The sequence below is a fragment of the Myotis daubentonii genome, chromosome 2 (assembly GCF_963259705.1).
Source record: "Myotis daubentonii chromosome 2, mMyoDau2.1, whole genome shotgun sequence".
Lineage (NCBI taxonomy): Eukaryota > Metazoa > Chordata > Mammalia > Chiroptera > Vespertilionidae > Myotis > Myotis daubentonii.
The window spans coordinates 130,173,994-130,194,338 of record NC_081841.1 but is presented as its reverse complement, the minus strand read 5'-3'; the positions used below and the strand labels follow the sequence as shown (position 1 = coordinate 130,194,338).

General features: G+C 39.5%; 1 protein-coding gene across 9 annotated transcripts in view; it reads right to left on the bottom strand.

The window, feature by feature from the left end:
• The window catches only part of INTS6 (integrator complex subunit 6), a 113,860-nt gene that overhangs the window by 49,231 nt on the left and 44,284 nt on the right, over positions 1 to 20,345 (bottom strand). Inside the window, exon 1 of one of the 9 annotated variants that reach the window (XM_059684555.1) lies at positions 10,718 to 10,736. The exons of the other annotated variants lie outside the window; for them this stretch is intronic. Within the exon in view, the coding sequence (XP_059540538.1) occupies positions 10,718 to 10,720 (3 nt within the window). The 5' untranslated portion in view covers positions 10,721 to 10,736. Of the gene's footprint in view, positions 1 to 10,717; positions 10,737 to 20,345 lie in introns of those variants that run through there. 9 annotated transcript variants of the gene reach the window in all.

Sequence of the window (20,345 nt, the reverse complement as noted above, 5' to 3'; positions counted from 1 at the left end):
CTGGAAGAAAATATTCTTAGAGGGTTGAATTACTCCAAATCTAAAGTCTACAGTTGAAATTTCAGCAATGTCTTAAAATCACATAGAGAAGTTTCTCTGAATACACTGACTTTGAGAATCAAAGCAAATTGCATGTAAATCAATAAGAAAAACATAAAATTAACTGTTAGAAAAATATGTATTAAATATGAATAGATAATTCCCCAAAATGAAAAATGGACATGCACAAAAAATACTCAAGAAATCCATATGGCCTATAAATATGTGGAAAGATGCTCAAATACACTAACAGCAGATAATACAAATTAAAATATCAAAGATATAATTTCACACCCATCACATTAGCAAAATTTAAAAGTATGAAAATACCAAGTAAGAGGATAGGCATACATAGCAATGGGAACTCTCATCACTCCTATATACAGTCATTTTGGAGAGCAATTTGTAATGTCTGGTTAGCTAAAGATGAGCATACTCTAGGACCCAGCAATGTCATCTCTAGTTATAGAGAAACTCTCATGTTTATTTTCACAAGAAGCCATGTAAAAGAACACTGTCTACAGCATTATTTTAAATAGAGGAAAAATGGAAACAACCTAAAAGTCCAATAAGGGAATCCTATCTAATAATAGACAGACATGGTAATTAACCGTACCTCAAACACGCTTCCCATTGGCTAATCAGGACGATATGCAAATTAACTGCCAACCAAGATGGCGGCCGGCAGCCAGGCAGCTGAAGTGAACAGGAGGCTTGCTCGCTCCAGTGATGGAGGAAGCCAAGGTTCCCCGCCTGCTGCTGCCGGCCTCTGAGCTGCACTCTAAGAAACAATGTTGCAATTATAGAAGCTAAACAAACCCCAGAAACCTGCTTTCAGCCAGCCGGGCCTCAGAGCTGGAGCCGAGCCTCAGAGATAAAGCCGGCTCTCAGCTCCAGTGACAGCCATAGAAGGTAAATAAATCCCAGAATAAAAAAGAAAAACAAAAAAAGGAGAGGTTGGGAGCTTCAGTCACCCGCCAGCCTGAAAATGGCCCTCAGCCCCTCACCCAGACTGGCCAGGGACCCCCACCTTGAAGGGGGTGTGACCACCTGCAAACAGCCATCATCCCCTCATCCAGGCTGGCCAGGCACCCAAGCAGGACCCCCACCCTGATCTGGGACACCCTTCAGGGCAAACCAGCCGGCCCCCACCCGTGCACCAGGCCTCTATCCTATATAGTAAAAGGGTAATATGCAAACTGACCCTAACAGCAGAAGGACTGGGAATGACTGGTCACTATGACACACACTGACCACCAGGGGGCAGACACTCAATGCAGGAGCTGCCCTCTGGTGGTCAGGGCGCTCTCACATGGGAGGAGCTCTGCTCAGCCACAAGTCAGGCTGATGGCTGCCAGTACAGCGGTGGTGGTGGGAGCCTCTCCTGCCTCCTCAGCAGCGCTAAGGATGTCCGACTACAGTTTAGGCCTACTCCCCGCTGGCAAGTGGACATCCCCCGAGGGCTGCCGGAGGGATGTCTGATTGCCATCTTAGGCCCAATCCCCCGGGGAGCAGGCCTAAGCCAGCAGGTGGTCATCCCCTGAGGGGACCCAGACTGCGAGAGGGCACAGGCCGGGCTGAGGGATCCCCTCCCCACCGAGTGCACAAATTTTTGTGCACCAGGCCTCTAGTCCTATATAATAAAAACTAATATGCTAAGTGTCCATTTGATTGTTCAACCAATGAAAGTGTAATATGCTAATGATATGCTAAGGCCCCTCAATGGCTCACTATGAAGTGCACTGACCACCAGGGGGCAGAGATTTGACCAGTCGACCAGTCACTATGATGTGCACTGACCACCAGGGGGCAGATGCTCCAACTGGTATGTTAGCTTGCTGTTGGGGTCCAGCCAATCTGGACTGAGCAAGACAGGCCAGACACGCCCTGACACCCTCCCATGGCCCCTCCCTGGCTGGCAAACCTCTTGTGTCCCTCCCTGGACCTGATCATGCACCAGGCCTTTAGTCAATAAATAAACTGTGATCTATTCATAAACCAGAGCTGAAATGAATAAACCAGATTTCTAAAATTCAACACAGATCTCAAAACAGTATTTTTTGGATAATATAACATAAATAGAATTTGCTCTCTTTGGCTTATTACTTCTTTCATTCAATATCATAGGGTGAGATTCATCCATACTGTTGCATACAAGTGTAGGTTATTCATTCCCATTGCCATGCAGCATGTGTGGGGCAGGAGGGAGGGGAATACACTTTAACTTACCTATGTTTTTTGTTGATAGGCATTTGGGTTGTTTCTAGTTTGGATATATTATGAATAACAAAACCATGAAATTATAGTACATGTCTTTATGGAAAACATACATATGCATTTCTGCTGGATGTGCACCTAGAAGCATTAGTGCTGGGTTAAGAGTATATGAATATACTTAGTTTTATTACATACTGCCAGTTTTCCAACATGGTTGTACCAATTTATACTCCAACCAGCAGTGACCAAGAATACCAGTTGTTCCATATCTCTTTCACCAACATTTAGTTTGGCTATCTTTTTCATTTTAGCCATTTTGGTGTGTGTGTAGTGGAATCTCAATGGGATGTGAATTTCCCTGAAATCTATAGAGGATGAACACCTTTCATTAATTTCTTGGCCATTTTGCTATGCTCTTTCATCAAGTGCCTATTAATTTCTGCCTACTTTTTAAAAACTGAGTTATCGTTTTCTTATTGATTTGAAGGATTATTAACATACTAGAGGCCAGGTGCACAAATTCATGCACAGGTGGGGTCCCAAGGGGGGAGGGGGCCTGGGATGTGATAGGCCCTTCAGTTGGGCAGTGGGATGCCCTTGTTGGCCCGGGATCTGGATCCATCCTGATGACATTCGCGCTGGCTGTCAGGAGCCACCTGGCGGCAGCTTTTATGTTTTTGCTCTCCTGCAGAGCGTCTAGGGAGGGAAAATGGGTCTAGGGAGGGAAAATGGTCACGGTGCCCAAGGCCAACTTCCAGGAGGCCGGCAGCACTGTCAGGATCATGCCAGCAGAGCTGTTCCGTCAGTGCCTGGACCATTCTCCGGAGATTGGACCTGCAGGACTACTGAGGGAGTGAGTGGCTACAGCTGGGCTGGTGGGCTACCAGGACGGGTTGGTCAGCTGAGTGGCGCTCCCGCTGTGGGAGCACACTGACAACCAGGGGGCAGCTCCTGCATTGAGCGTCTGCCCCTTGGTGTTCAGTGCGCGTCATAGTAACTGGTTGTTCCATCACTTTGGCTTTTATATATATAGATTCTAGATGAGTCCTTTGTTGGATATAGGCATTACAAATATCTTCTCCCACAATGTGACCTCTTTCATTATTTCAGTGGTATCTTTTGATAAATAGAATTTGTTATATTTTTCCTTCCATGGTTAGTAAAATACTTTTGTGTCCTCTACAATCATGAAAATGTTCTATTTTCTTCTAAAAGCTTTATTATTTTCTCACATTTAAACCTGAAATGTATTCAGAATTGGGTTTACTATATGATATGAGGTAGGGGTAAAGGTAGATTTTTTTTTCTCTCTAATGAATATCCAATTTACATAGGCCCATTTTTTGTTTTTGTTTTAATCCTCACCTGAGGATGTGTTTTTACTGAATTTAGAGAAAGAGAAATGGAGAGGGAAGGAGGGAGTGGGGAGAGAAGGGAGTGGAGAAGGAGGGGGTAGAAAAAGATGGAAAGGGAAGGGGAGAAAGAGACAGAGGGGGAGGGAGAGGGAGAGAAACATGGAGCAGTTGCCTCCTGTATGCACCCCAACTGGGGGATCAAATCTCTCTAACTACACTTCAACTAACTGAGCCACACGGGCAGATATAGCCCTGTTATCTTAAAAGACCATGTTTTCTCTACTGCCCTGGAACGTCACATAACCTTCAACTGGCTGACTATACAAATGTGAGTTTATTTCTGGATCCAAACAAGTATGAGATGAAAAAGAAGGCACAAGGCAAAATGGTACACAGACTAGCATCCATAGGTACTGTTAATTATTTAGTCTTATATATGTACAATATATACATGTAGTGAAACATAAACTGGAAGGCTACACACCAAATTCAAGGTAATTGTTGCTTCTGGGATGGGGAAGAGGGACAGAGTAAAACCGAGTAGAGGAACAAAGGAAACTACACCTTCACTATCTGCAATGTTCTGTTTCATTTAAATTTTTAAAAATCTGTAACATACAATTAATTGTATGTCAGGCAAATATGCAATAATTTTTATCAATTATTCTTATCCAAAATAGTATTAATATGGAAAAAACTGTAAAGAGCCAGCAAATTATTCAAGTAGTTGAATAATCTATCCCTCTTTTATGACAGAATCATCATTTTATACAAAACCCAAGAAAACTTCATACACATCTCAACTCAATAAAAGGTAAATCAGATATAATCACTAACACCACATTTATAAGAACTCTAACAAAGTTCTACTTGATATCTATTAAAATATACTGCAAGAGGATAGACTATTTCCCTGAAAATTATGCCTGCTTCCACACACTTTTTATGCACCTACCAAATATTAGGTATGTTGAGACTCTGGAGATTTAAAGATCCATAATAAAAACATGGTCCCACTACTTAAAGAGTTCTGAGTGAAAGGTTTCATGTTCCTAAAGGAATCTGTTTTAGAGATGTGTTTAAGGATAATCTAACAAACAGAAAGAAGAAAAAAAAAATCACAGTATGGCACCCTGGCCGATGAGGCTCAGTTCTTTGAGCATCATCCTGTGCACCGAAAGGTTACCATTTAAATCCTGGTCAGGACACATGCTCAGTTGTGCATTCAGAACTGGTCCAAGTGCATATGGGAGGCAACCAATCGATGTTTTTCTCCCTCTCTCCCCTTCCTTCCTTTCTCTCTAAAATCAATAAAAACATTTTTATTAAAAAACAAAACAAAGAAAATCACAGTTCTGGCTATTAAGATATTATTAGGATTTTTATTTCTGAACAGTTGACAGGAAAATAGTTTTATAATAGCTATTTTCTGAAACTTAATTGCAGGAACTTTAGTATGAAATTTAAGTGTCTAAACTAATAATGCTAAAAAATTAGTCACTAATAATAACCACAGACTTACTATTATATGACAGACAGTGTTCTAAACCCTCTATATACACTAGTTCATTTATTCCACAGGCAGTATTATAATCCCTACTTGCAAATGATAAAAACTGAGGCACAGACAGCTCAGTAACTTGCTGGAAGGTGCATGGTAAATAGTGAGGAGACAGAATCGAAATCCAGGTAAGGTGGCCTCTGATTCTGTGCTCTTAAATAATGCTTACACTTTAGTGAAACCATATCTGCATTTTAAAAAATCAAGTGTTGAGATATTAATATTTTTTAAAAGAAACTTACTTGCCCTGGCCGGTGTGCTCAGTGGTTAGAATATCAGCCCCCACACAGAAGGGTCTCCTGCTCTAATCCTGGTCAAGAGCACATACCTGGGTATGTCAGGAAGCAACCAATTGATACCCTCTCTCTCTCTCTCTCTCTCTCTCTCTCTCTCTCTCTCTCTCTCTCTCGGTTTTCTCCCTCCTACCTCCCTTCCTTCCACTCTCTCTAACATCAATGGAAAAAAATACCCTCTGGTGAGGATTAACCAAAAAAAAAGGAAAGAAGAAAACACACACTAATTCTATTTAATGGAAAGAAACTTTAGTTATAAAAATGACCACTTTAAGAAAAAAAAATCCAGATCACAGGCTTCTGAATCAATCTAGTAATTTTAAGCCACAAATTAATATTATTAACATTTTAGATTGCTTGTCTGTTTTAATAAAGCACAATCCTATGCTTTCCCGCCAGTTACTCTTTTATCCAATGGAAAGAGGCAGCAATACACTTTTCTCTCTTTTGTTGGTCTCTTCCCATTCTCTGGTACGTGAGTATTAACAATAAAATTAAACAATAGTTAACATATTGAGAACTTACTATGTGCCAAGCACCATTCTATGATCTTTTCATATATTTATAACAAATCAATGAGGTAGGTAATATTATCATCCCCATTTTAGAGGCAAGTTGTAATATAAGATTGTATCTCAGGAGACATCTGTTTGGAGAATACATGATTCAACTTTAGAGAATCTAAGGAAAACTGAGAATTTTAAGAATTGGATAAATCATGTGTAATTCAATAGTATAATAATTTTCCCATAACTATGACATTGATCTTCATTGGGGTTTTCATAAGATTATACTTGGCAAAACTTCAATCTAAATGGACTAATAAGCAAAGAAAACTATTGTTTATACTAACAAAGTTATACTTTCACTTGAATACAATTGAGGTTTCTCTACATTATTATTTAAAATTATTAATTTTATTAATACCACAGTCCAGATATCTTAAGCAATTATCTTAACAGCTAACAGAAAAGGAAATGTAGCTCCAACTTAAATTTAGGAAGACTATTTTTCCTGCTTTCCTTTGGAGATCTATCTTATTGCCCTTTCACCTTTGAGTCTTTCTTGGAACTTATTTTTTTTTTAAAGTAAAATTTCTTTCTCCATAGGCATAAAAAACAAAGGGCAGATTAGGTAGGTGATAGTCTATCATTAGATATGCTCAAACTTTCTGTACATATAAAAGTACAATTTTCCCTTTATTTGTTTTATGTTTGATTATGGTTCAGACCCTAATTATTCGTGACTCTGCTAAGACTGGACTAAGGCTCAACTTAAATTTTAATTATTTAGTTACCAGAAGTCCGGAGCATGGCCTGGCCTGCAGTGATTGGGCTGAAACTGGCTCTCCGACATCCCCTGAGGGGATGAAATTCGTGCAAGGGGAGGGGGGGGGTGTCCCTCAGCCTGACATGCACCCTCTCCAATCTGGGACCCCTCGCGGGATGTCCGACTGCAGTCGGACATTCCTCCCGCAATCCAGGACCACTGGCTCCTAACCATTCACCTGCCTGCTTGCCTGATCGCCTCTAACCATTCTGCCTGCCAACCTGCTTGCCCCCAACTGCCCCAACGCCGGCCTTCTTGCCCCAATGCCCCCCCTTTCTGGCCTGATTGCCCCCAATTGCCCCCCACCCCGCCAGCCTGATCGTCCCCAACTAACCCACCTGCCGGTCTGCTCTCCCTCAACTGCCCCCCACTGCCGGCCTGCTCACTCCCAACTGCCCCCCCTGCCGGCCTGCTCGCCCTCAACTGGCACCCCCCTGCTGGCCTGATCACCCCCAACTGCCCTCCCCTCCTGGCCTGATCGCCCCTAACTGCCTCTGCCCTGCCACCATGGCTTTGTCTGGAAGGATGTCCAGAAGGTCTCGAGGTCTAATTAGCATATTACCCTTTTATTAGTTAGTATAGGTATATATATAGATTTTATATTTTATATTTATATAGAGAGATTCACTGAGCACCTACCATAAACATGGCATTTCAGGATTTAATAAGGATTATACTAAGCCAAATAAACAAGATTGGAGATAAAGTTTTAGCAAGCTCACTTTAAAAAAACTGTTATAAGACCTCTGCTAATGTGGATTCTCATACATTGTTATTTACTTTTTAAATTTGCAAATGTAAAAAAATAAATAAAAGTCAACTAATAGCAAAAGATTAAAAAAATTGTATTTAAAATATCTTTAAGTCAGGAACCAAACATACATTTCTCCTGGCATACAACCCAACTGGCTCCTGAATAATGATCATATCAGAGCTTTTCATGAATGTCAGGATTAACTAACTGGTTTATACCAACACTTCAGAGGTGTCCTCTTGCACTTGGATATTCTGCCAACTGGTTCTATTTGTGAAGTAATTAAAATTATACATCCTTTAATAAGTGTACTTCCCACCTTGTTTAATGACCTATTTACCTGGCTGTCTATCCTACCATTTTTAAAGAGGGCAAGAAGAGGGATCTGATTGTTTTCTATGTCCCTCTCCCCCCGACAGATAATATCTGTCAAATGAAAGAATGAGGCCCCTCCCATTCCCACAGCATAAGGAAAGCACAAGAGCAAGAGGAGCAGAATAATGGCTACAATCAGAGCACAAGCATCTCTGTGTCCCTCCCCAACCAAGACACATACTGATGTGGATTAGACACACAAACAGGGATTCCACAGTCATGTATGTGAAACATTACCAGAACATCACAGAACTAATTAGGTCTATTTCCAAGAGCTGGAAGTGTTGTTCTGTCCCTATGTATCTAAGTAGCTAATTATGGCCCTTGTATGTGCCCGCACATAAAGGACACAAAGACATGAGCTGCAAAACCTGCCTGACATCTAGAACAGGACTGGAGAAACAACCATCCCATATGTTGAACCCATAACAACAATTCCATCTAGCTCAGTGTACAGTACTCATAATGATAATTTGCATATGGGCATACTTCCACTAAGACCCACAAAATATAACCTCATATTCTTCACTTATTCAGAGATACAAAGAACATGACCATATATTTCTTGAAAAATTTTGTTTACCTCAAACACCAAACCATCATTTTTCTTTATAGTTTAATGCACTGGCTAATACCAATGAACTTGGCACAGTATCAAGGAAGTAATTAGGTCATTATAAACATTCAATTTTTAATTGTTATCATTAGAGGCCTTTTATAAAAATAAGAATGGGGATCACGAATAAAGCTAGAACACAGGAACTATTGAATGGAAGTTGACCCACCAGACACTAGTTTTCTACCTTCAAGAACATGTAAACAAGTAACTGTGCTATGGGGGTGAGCCAGGGAGGACTCACCGGGAAAACAGCATCGGAGGAAGTTTAAAGAATGAAAAATACACTGAGAACCTATCAACTTTTGCAGGTTACAGGGACTATACAGAGTGAAGATCATGATAAAAAAAAAAAACATGAGGTAAGAAACAAAAAACAAACACTGGGATAAAAAATTAAATGAAAATTCAGGACTGCTGGAGGATTAAGTACAAAAAAGAAGAGAAACTGAAGTCTTTAGGAAAGCCTCAGAATGTGTAAAATTTTAATATGGGGAAATAGAGGAATAACATTCAGGGAAAGAGAACATGCAAGGAAAGAAACTGGAAACATTCAGAAAATAGTAGCCTACTTTGGGTCAAGTTTAGAGAAAATATAGAAGATTGACAATAAATTTTTCTTCATTTGCTAGTCATTTTCTAGTCTCTTCACTCTACTAAAATAACTCACACTATTAGTCAACAATGATTTTTTTTTGGTCATTGTGGTAGATGAGTGTGGTAAAAGTGTTTCAGGCCTAAGTCTTAACACAGGCCTCACAGTTTTGTTGTCACCTCTTAGGAACCAGCTGCCATGTAAAGAAGCTTGAACTAGACTACTGACGATGACAGATCACATGGAGAGACAGAAGCCACAGGGACAAGAAGCAAGGTACCCACACAACAGTGAGCAGCAATGGCCAGACAAATAAATAAGGTTATCTTGGGTGTTCCAGCCCCAGCTAAGCCCCCAGCTGAATGAAGCCAACCCACAGAATCTTGAGAAATAATAAACTGTTGTTTTAAACCACTAAAATTTAGGGTGACTTGTTAAATAGAAATAGGTAACCAAAGGAGTCATAAAAACAAGTACAGATTGTTCAGATTTGGCTTTCCAGCAGCATTCAAAACTATGGACCGCTTTTTAGAAATGCATTCTTCCTTTGGCTATCATGCTGAAGTACTCTCATGGTTTTCCTCCTCTTCTCTGGCTGTTCCTCTCTCTCTCTTCTACCCAAACCCTCAAACTGCAGTACCTAGCCATTAAGTGCTGCATATCCTCAAGGCTCAGTCTTAAGTCTTGGCCAATTTATGCTTAAACCCTCATCCCGCCTACCCACAGCTTCCGTTGATATATACACTCAGATAATATTTTAAAATTTTATATGTCCAGCCTAGATTTTTCTTCTGAGTGTCAAATAATCTTCTGCCTACTTGATATTCCCTGTTGAATGGCTCTAAGGTTCCTCAAACTAAGATGTTCAAAACTGAACTCACAATTTTCCTCCACCCAAAATGGTACTCTTTCAACATTTCCTAGCTCAGTGACTGGCATCATAATATATCCAGTTTTGTAAAAAGTCATCTTCCTTTCCTTATACCACCAAATGTGAGCAAATTTGGTTGATTTAGCCTTCTAAGTATCTCTTAAAACTCGCTTCTTTCTATCTCTTCTATCATCACCAAATTCCTTGGCCAATGCAACACTGCTTGCCTAACTGGTCTTTCAGCAGCCCCTTGTCTTCCTCTAAATAAAACCCTTGCTTTTATATTGAAAACATTATTTAGGATGACCTCAGAGCCCCTGTGTGGTATCAAGTCCAACCAACCTTCTTTTCCATTTTTTTACAATAATTCCTCTTCTTTATGTCTAAGTCACTTTAGCCCTCTCCCAATCCCTCATTCTCAAGCATACTTCCTTTGGGGGGAAAAGCCTTTGAACAATCTCTCTGCCTGGTATAACTATCCTTTTACTTTTTGTGTAGTAAATCCTACTCATCTCTTTAGATCTTAGCTTTCCATGAGCTCCTTGACTAAATGTAGTGCACCCTTATTGTAAACTCTCATAGTACATATTCCTCCCTTTTGTTGGATTTATAACAGCTGCAATTTCACTTTTATCTATGTGACATTTTTATTAATGCTTGTTTTGTCAAAACCAGACCTGTGGAGGCAGAGCTCCTGCTTATTTTTGCTCACCATTTGATCTCTGAGCCTAGTACAATGACTGGTTCATGGAAGAAACTCAATATACCTAAATAAATAAATGAATAGGTGGATAAATAAGGTGCCTAGATAGGCTGTGAATGATACTAAGGAACTATTGGACAATGCAAAGCATTGAAACATTGTGAACAGTAGAAAAATATGCTCAGTGGTATGCTTTAGAACATCGGTTCTCAACCTGTGGGTCGCGACCCCTTTGGCAGTCAAACAACCCTTTTACAGGGGTTGCCTAAGACCATCCTGCATAGCAGATATTTACATTACGATTCATAACAGTAACAACATTAGTTATGAAGTAGGAACGAAAATAATTTTATGGTAGGGTCACAACATGAGGAACTGTATTTAAAGGGCCAGAAGGTTGAGAACCACTGCTTTAGAATCATTATTGCCATGTTATAAAAAAATGAAGGAAATGAAGACAAGTTAAGGAAGCTAATGTAATACTTTAAAAAAATCACCAGTGTAATGGATGGTAACATAAATAGTAATGAAAGGAAAAAATAATAATAAAAGTAAAAAGCAAGGGACTGATACCAAAGACAGTACAGTAAAACCTCATCATAACGGACTAATTCGGCTGAGGGGATGTCTATTAGGGCCATAAGTCCATTATATAATAAAAGAGGATTTCCAAATGCATTGTATTAAAAAATTGACAAATTAGTTTACCTGTTTATACTTCCATTTGTTTAATAAACAAAAATTATGTATGCATGAAAAGTTTAATTAAGTAAACAGGAAGTTTTCAATGTATTGCTCTAATTTTAAATTTATACTGAATAGATCTAGTAAATGTGTGCATTCCCCAGTCACCTCCAGTAAACAAAGGCACACGGCTGGGGCGTGGCACACGGCTGGGACATGGCTTAGCGCATGTGAAACATTAGCCAGCACACATTAAAACTGCTGCAGAAAGTCACCCCACACAACAACAGAACAAATTAGCACGCACAATGTGATGTGATCACGTGCTAATCATTCCCCAAACACTGTTTAGAAGCGGTGACTACTGGATTTAAATATGTAGACTATAGTTGTAGATACGTAATATTTATTTATGTCAGCAAAATTACTGGTGTTTTTTCCAACATATGCCTCTTTGCTAAAATTTATTAAAAATAACAGTGAAGGGGAGAGATCAACCAAAGGACTTATATGCAAGCATATAGGCCTAACCAATGGACACAGACAACAGGGGGGTGAGGGCATGAGTGGGGGGCATAGGGGGTAATGTGGGGATAAGGACACATATGTAATAACTTAATCAATAAAGAAATTTAAAAAAAGAAAAAAATAGTGAATTAATTTTAAAAAATAATCTGTAATTTAATTATAAACAAATCTTGGTTAAAAGCATTTTAAAATTAATAGGGTATTAATTTTCACATATGACATACAAACTGGAAATTTTGTCCCTTAAATCCAAAGTCTGTTAAATCGAAGCCCACAAAAGCAAGGGCTTATTATATGTACATGTCTTAAGACCCTGACACTTTCACTACCTCTACTGTTATAGTGATGATTTGACATATTTAAAATGTTACAAGGTGCTGTATTATATGAAGCAAGGTTGAAAAAAAAAAACCACTACAAAACTAAGTACCAAATACACACACACTAAAAAGAGATTTTTGCAAAAGTACAATAATGTTCTCAATTCTAATGTATAACTTCACATAATTGTTAAGTAATATCCAAATTATTCAGAATCTAGCGTAAAACATTTAAACTAAAATAAATTATAAAGTATTAGATCAGAAAATTAAGTTAAAGTGCACTGATAAAGAAACATTAAAAATATATATATAGTAGAAGTTTCCTGAATCATATTGAGAGCCATTATTTTCTAAGTAACTAGTAGCATTTAATGCTTCAAGCACAAAAACATATCAACAAATTTCCTCCAGTGTATTATATTATGTCCCTATCTTCTGGAAACAGATTATAGCCCACAAAAATAATAATAATCTTTTCTTGATAATTCAAAGAAGGAGGGAGAGAAAAAAGCTTAAAGACTTCTTGTTCTTACCAAATATTAATTGAAATCAGAAAGTTAAGGGTTTCAATTAGATATCCTACATTGAATCAACTTATTTAATCCTCCAACACACCTATTACCTATAACTTAGATTCTAAGGTGTATCAATTTAGTATATTTCCCCAAATTTTAACATTAATGTACACAATTTTTTTACCAACAAAAGAACATTAATTATCCACACAGCTGCACATCCCTTTCTTCTTCTATTTCAAGTTTCATAGAATTCCAGTATCACAGACTGAGTCTAGGTCTTCTCCACATTGGGTCTAGAGCAGTGGTTCTCAACCTTGGCTGCACATTAGAATCACCTGGGAATCTTTTTAAAATCCTGATTTCTGGGCCTCATCCTCCGGAAATTCTGTTTGTTATGGGGTGGGGCCACAACATTAGTAACAAAGAAACAGAGTTTTTGGAGGATGAGGCCCAGAAATCAGGATTTTAAAAAGATTCCCAGGTGATTCTAATGTGCAGCCAAGGTTGAGAACCACTGATCTAGAGGTTCTTCTGAATCCCTTTTGGCCCTTAGAGATTAAGCAGAACATCAGAGTCATATTTTATAGCCTGTGCTTACGATCTTGATCTCTTTAGCACCTTTACTTTGAAAATTGTAATTTCAAGGTATATCAAAGACTACTAATTTGCATTTCTATTTGGTCAACCTTAGATTATTTTTGTATTCTCTTTATCTCAATTATAAATTAGTAGATGCTAAAAAAATTTACTCTATGCTTCCCTTTAAAAGGTTAACTTTGGGCAATTGTTTGACCGGTGAAAATTGTATCCCTCATCTTCCAAAATTTGGCAATTTCAACTACCTTTATTTGCATTGCCTGTTGCAAGTTAGGTGATCTAATGTTGTATTTTTGTTTCAATGCTAATTCACTATAAGGTAATAATTTCCCTAAAAAGTTTCAAAAACAATTAGGGATCCAAATTTGTCTTAAACTTCTATAAGACTTCAAATTCCAAATAGATAACAGCATTTGTAATATATGAACCATGTTTGGATTCTGGTTCAAACAAAACAATTTTGAGACAAGTAGGAAAATTGGGATATAAATTGGATATTAATTTTACTTCCTGGACCCTTTCAATTTTTTTGTTAAGCTATAAAGATAAATCAAATTTAAATCACTTAAATTAAAATCAATTATATTTAAAAATTAAATTTAATAAAATTTTTAAAAATCAATTAAAATGTTAGGCTACAGAACACTGCAAATACACACACACATATATAAATATATGTATTTAGATAGCCTTATGTGTTAAAGATAATGCCTACAGAAATATTTATGGGTGAAATTATATAATGTTTGGAATTTACTATAAAATATTTCCTGAAAAAGTGTGTATGGAGGTAGGGGCAGAACAGATAAAACAATAATTATCCTGCAAAATGTAGACAATTATAGAATCTGAGCAAGAGCTCTTGAAGTTTATTACTTCATTTCTCCAATTTTTGTGTACTTTGAAAGCTCCATAATAAGGCTTTTTAAAATTGGACATAGGTGAGTTAATCAACAGAATTAAAAATGTACACAATTATGCCCAGGCCAATGTTTCTAAGTGGTTAGAACATAGGCCTATGCACCAAAGGGTTGCAGGTTCGAACCCAGGCAACCAATCAATGTGTCTCTGTCACATGGTTATCTCTCTCTCTCTCTCTCTCTCTCTCTCTCTCTCTCTCTCCCCCCCTCCCTTCCTCCCTCCCTCCCCCTTTCCACTCTCTCTAAAAATCAATGGGGCGAAATTACACAAAACTAAAAGCCTCTGTGGGAGGGAAATGAGAATGAGAAGGAAAGTACTGCTTTTATTACAAGTGTGCCTGTAAACAATTATTAGCCAAACTAGAGGCCCAGTGCATGAAATTCATGCATGGGTAGGGTCCCTAGGCCTGACAGGCAATCAGGGCCAATCTGTGGGGTGACCAAGGGGCTATCGGGGGGCCCCTGCTGGCACCCGCCTTAGCTGGCCTGGCGCCACCCACTCAACGGCCGTGCCACCACTGCTGGTCACCTCCCTCTGTGGGGTGACAGGCGGGGTGATCGGGGGGGCCTCCACTGGCTGGCCTGGGGCCTACAGGCTAGGGGCAGCTCCTGCACTGAGCGTCTGCCCCCTGGTGGTCAGTGCGTGTCATAGCGACAGGTCGTTCTACTGGTCGTTCTGTTTAGTTGATTTGCATATTAGGTTTTTATTATATAGGATATTTATGGTGCTTAAACTGAAATGTCTTAACTCTTTTAAGCAGAATATAAAAATCTCACCTGACATAAGCTGCTAGTAAAGCAAATAATTTAACCCCTGTGAGAGCTAAATGAACCATACCTACACAGTGACACAGGCAGTACCAGAAACAAGTCCATTAAAGGTTATTTCCTGGTGGAAAGCCAATTTCTCCTGATTTCAGAAATGCTAAAGAGGATAGGGAATAGATGGGTAACACTTCTTAGAATCAAAGAAACAAAGAATTATCATTTGGGGGTAAAAAGGATAAGGAAACCTTGACACAAAAAGATTGATAAAATTGTCCCAAGTTATTTCAGATTCTAGAAAAAACACACACCAAGATTTAAATTCACATTCTCCCACTGAGCCACATCATTGTTACATATCTGGATTCCCATGTTTACACTGTGCCCATATTGTTTTTCTAATGACCTTATAGTAAATAATTTCAGATTGCTGCTTTCTGGGTTCCTATGCCTGCTTACTTACATCACCGTTTTTATGTTATCAGCTTCCTTGTCTATAAAATATACAAACACTAGAGGCCCGGTGCACAAAAATTTGTGCACTCGGGGGGTTCCTCAGCCCGGCCTATGTCCTCTTGCAATGTGGGAACCCTCGGAGGATGTCCACCTCAGTGGGACCCTCACCCCATGGAGGTTTGGCCAGCCTGGGTGAGGGGCTGATGGCTGTTTTCAGGCTGGCCACACCCCCTTTAGGGTGGGGGGTCCCCACTGGGGTGCCTGGCCAGTCTGGGTGAGGGGCTGAGGGCCGTTTTCAGGCTGGCCAAGCACCCTGGCGACGTAAGCTCCCAGCTTCTCCTTTTTTTCTTTTTTTTTATTCTGGGATTTATTTACCTTCTATAATTGAAACTTTGTTGCCTTTAGCGGAGGCCTGTGGAAAGCTTGGCTTCCTCCATTGCCAGGGGCAACCCACTCCTGCTCGCTTCAGCTCCGTGGCCAGGGCCTGCTGAAAGCAGGTATCTGGGGTTTGTTTACCTTCAATAATTGAAACTTTGTGGCTTTCAGTGGAGCTCAGAGCCGGGCCACGGCAGGCGGGGAACCTTGGCTTCCTCCATCACTGGAGCAAGCAAGCCTCCTGCTCGCTCCAGCTCCGTGGCTGCCAGCTGCCATCTTGGTTGGGTTAATTTGCATATAGTCGCTCTGATTGGCTTTGTGGGCGTGGCTTAAGGCATAGCGAAAGTGCAGTCAATTTGCATGTTTGTCTTTTATTAGTATAGGACATATATAAACACATATATATATGGTTGGTTTAACATTAAAAATTAATGTAATGTACCATATTTTAAAAGAAAAATCATGATCATCAACATATTCATTTAGCAAAATTCAATACCCATTCATGATTCTAAAAAAAAACCCACAAAACCTCAGAAAACTGGTAACAAAGAAAAATTTACACAATCTAAGTTTTAAAATATACAAAAAAACCTACAATTAGCATCACACTTACATGGTAAAAGGTTTCATTCACCACCTCATCCTCTAAGATCATAAACAAAACAAAGATGTCAGTTCTCAATACCTCTACCACATTAAGGAGAGAAACAAAGGCAGACAAAAACTGGAAACGAACAAGTAAAACTGTCTAAGTTCACAGACAACATGATTTTGTGTCCAAAAGAAAAAAAAAAGAAAAAGAAGCAATCTAGATAAAACTATTTAATAATAGGCAAATTATTAGGAAGGTCACAGAATACAAGGTGAAAACACAAATATCAACTGTATTTCTATGCACCAGCAAGAATCAAATTTGAAAGTTAAAAACTAATTTACAATACCATCAAAATACATGTGCAAAACATAAACAATGAAAACTACAAACATTGCCCTAACTGGTTTGACTCAGTGGATAGAGCATCGGCCTGTGGACTGAAGGGTCCCAGGTTCAATTCCAAGCAAGGGCATGTACCTTGGTTGCGGGCACATCCCCAGTACGGGGTGGGCAGGAGACAGCTGATCCATGTTTCTCTCTCATCGATGTTTCTAACTCTCTATCCCTCTCCCTTCCTCTCTGTAAAAAATCAATAAAACATATTTTAAAAAAAGAAAAACTACAAACATTGCTGAGAAATATTAGACTTAAAAAAATCTGAGATATACCATGTGTAGATCAGAATAATCGATACTATAAAATGTCAGTTTACTTACATTCAAACTAACTTATAGATGCAATATAATTCCAATCAAAATTTCAACTGGTTTATTTTTAAAAAATTAACAACCAGATTCTAAATTATTATGAGCCCTAGCTGGTTGGCTCAATGGATAGAGCATTGGCCTGCAGATTGAAGGGTCCTGGGTTCAATTCCAGTCAAGGGCACATACCCAGGTTGTAGGCTCAATCCCCAATGGGAGGTGTGCAGGAGGCAGCTGATCAATGATTCTCTATCATCATTGATGTTTCCATCTCTCTCTTATCCCTCCCTCTCTGAAATCAGTAAAAATATATTTTTAAAAATTTTTTAAATAATAAATTTATGTAAAAACTCAGAAGGATCTAGAAAAGTCAAAATTTTGAAAAAGAAAAAGTTGGAGACTTAAACTGACTCCAAAACTTAAAAAGTTACAGTAGTCAAGACAATGCTTGTATAGGCAAAAGACAGACACAGAGATCAACAAAACAGAATAGAGTGTCCAGAAATAGATACACAGATATGAGGCTAACTGACTTTCAACAAAAATGCCACCCAATTCAACGGGGAAAGGATTATCTTTTCAACAAATGGTATTGATACAATTAGTTAACGATATGCTAAAAAATGAACCTCAATACTTTCTTCCCATCATAAATAAATATTCTAAATGAATCATAACCCTAAAATTAAGAGCTCATACCATAAAACTCCTTGAAGAAAATACAGGAGAAAAATATTAACCCTGGCTTAGGCAAAGATTTCTAAAATAGGGCACACAAAGCAAACTATAAAAGAAAAAATAAATTGGAAACATTTGCTCTTCAAAAGACACTATAAAAAATGAAAAGGCTGGGAAAAAATATTTGAAAACATGCATCCCATAAAGGACTTGTATCCAGAATATGTAAAAGAATTTTATAACTCAATGATAACAAGACAAACAACCAAGTAAAAAATGGGCAAGAGATTAGAACATTCACTTCACCAAAGAAGATATACAGATGGCATATAAGCACATGAAAAATGTTCAACATCATTAACCATTAGGGAATGCAAACTAAAACCAAAATGAGATACCACTACACACCCACTATATTGTTAAAAATTTTGAAGTCTGAAAAAAATTCAAGTGTAAAGCACCTAGGACTCATATATTTCTGGTGGGAATATAAAATAGTACAGCCACTTCAGTAAATAATATAGCAGTTTCATATAAAGTTAGATATACACTTACCCTATGAGTCATCAACTGTGCCCCCAGATATATACCCAAAAGAAATGAAAATGTATTTCTACAAAAGGACTTGTATACCAATGTACACAGTGGCTTTACTCATAATGATCAAAAAAGTGTGTGTGGGGGGAGGGGGGGGAAAAGTTCTATCTGGTGAATGGATAAGCAAATTGTAGTATAGCCATAAATGGAATACTACTCAACAATAAAAAGGAATTACTGATATATGCAACAATATGGATGAATCTCAAAATCATTAGACTAAGTGAAAGAAGACAGACACAAAAGACTAACATACTAAAACTACAAACACACATACAGAGAGAGAGAGAGAGAGAGAGAGAGAGAGAGAGAGAGAGAGAGAGACACCAAGTGGTTCCAGGGTACAGTGATAAGAGAACTTTTTGGAATGACATATCCTATATAATGAAAACCTAAAATGATAAGTGTCCAGTTGTCCATTCAACCAATCAACGCATAATATGCTAATGATACGCTAACACTGCTCAACTGCTTGCTATGACGTGCACTGACCACTAGGGGGCAGACAGGTGACCGGTTGACCAGTTGCTATGATGTGCACTGACCACCAGGAGACACATGCTCTGACCTGTAGGTTAGCTTGCTGCTGGGGTCCGGACAATCAGGACAGAGAAAGATGGGTCGGACACACCCTGGAGCCCTCCTATGGTCCCGCCTCAGCTGGCCAACCTCCCATGTCCCTCCCCGGTCCCTCTCCGGCCCCGATTGTGCACTGGGGGGGTCCCTCGGTCTGGCCTGCACCCTCTCACAGTCTGGGCCAGCCCGATCCCGCAGGCCAGGCTGAGGGACCCCACTGGTGCACCAATTCGGGCCTCTAATATTTTATATCGTTACTAGAGGCCTGGTGCATGAAATTTGTGTACAGAGGGGGAGAGTGTACCTCAGCTCAGCCTGCACCCTCTCCAATCTGGGACCCCTGGAGGGATGTCCGACTGCCCGTTTAGGCCCGATCCCAGTAAGGTCGGGCCTAAACGGGCAGTCGGACATCCCTCTCACAATCCAGGACTGCTGGCTCCCAACCACTGGCCTGCCTACCTGCCTGATTGCCCCTAATCACTTCTGCCTGCCAGCCTGATAGCCCCTTAACCATTCCCTGCCAATCTGATCGACACCTAACTGCTACCCTGCTGGCCTGATTGCCCCTAACCGCCCTCCTCTGCCGGACCAGTCACCCCTAAATGCCCTCCCCTGCAGGCATGATTGTGCCCAACTGCCCCCCCTGATCCCTCCCAACTGCCCTCCCCTGCTGGCCTGATCACCCACAACTGCCCTCCCCTGACGGTCCTCTTGTGTCCACATGGGGGCGGCCATCTTGTGTGTTGGAGTGATGGTCAATTTGCATATTACCTCTTTATTATATAGGATTGTGCTGTTAATAACATGATGCTTATATTTGTCAAAGCTCATCAACTTTTATACTTGAAATTGCTATATCTTATTGTACATAAATTATAGCTACACAAATGAAAGAACAGCAACAAAGGAAATACAAACTAATTCAAATTTTGAGTACCATATACTTAGTGGCCAAAAAAAAAAATGGGGGAAAAAAGAAAAGGTTCTGGAATACATATGCCATTTAATTTGGAGTCTGGTGCCGTAGACTATTACCATGTTACCTCTGTCTCCTTTCTAAGAGTAACTCATTCTCAATCTTTTCCATGGGACACAAAAGATGTGCATAGATGGGGGAGAGTAGAGGGTCGGGGCTAGTTTGCCTACCTTAAGTGACAGGCAAATAAACTAAGATCAAGAATTAAAACAAAACAAAAAGCCAAAGGCAAACCAGGAGAGTATAAACCCAAAAGCCACAACATACTTGAAGAGTATTCATGCCCTAGCCAGGTGGTTCAGTTGGTTGGAGCATCATCCCATACACCTAAGGGTTGCAAGT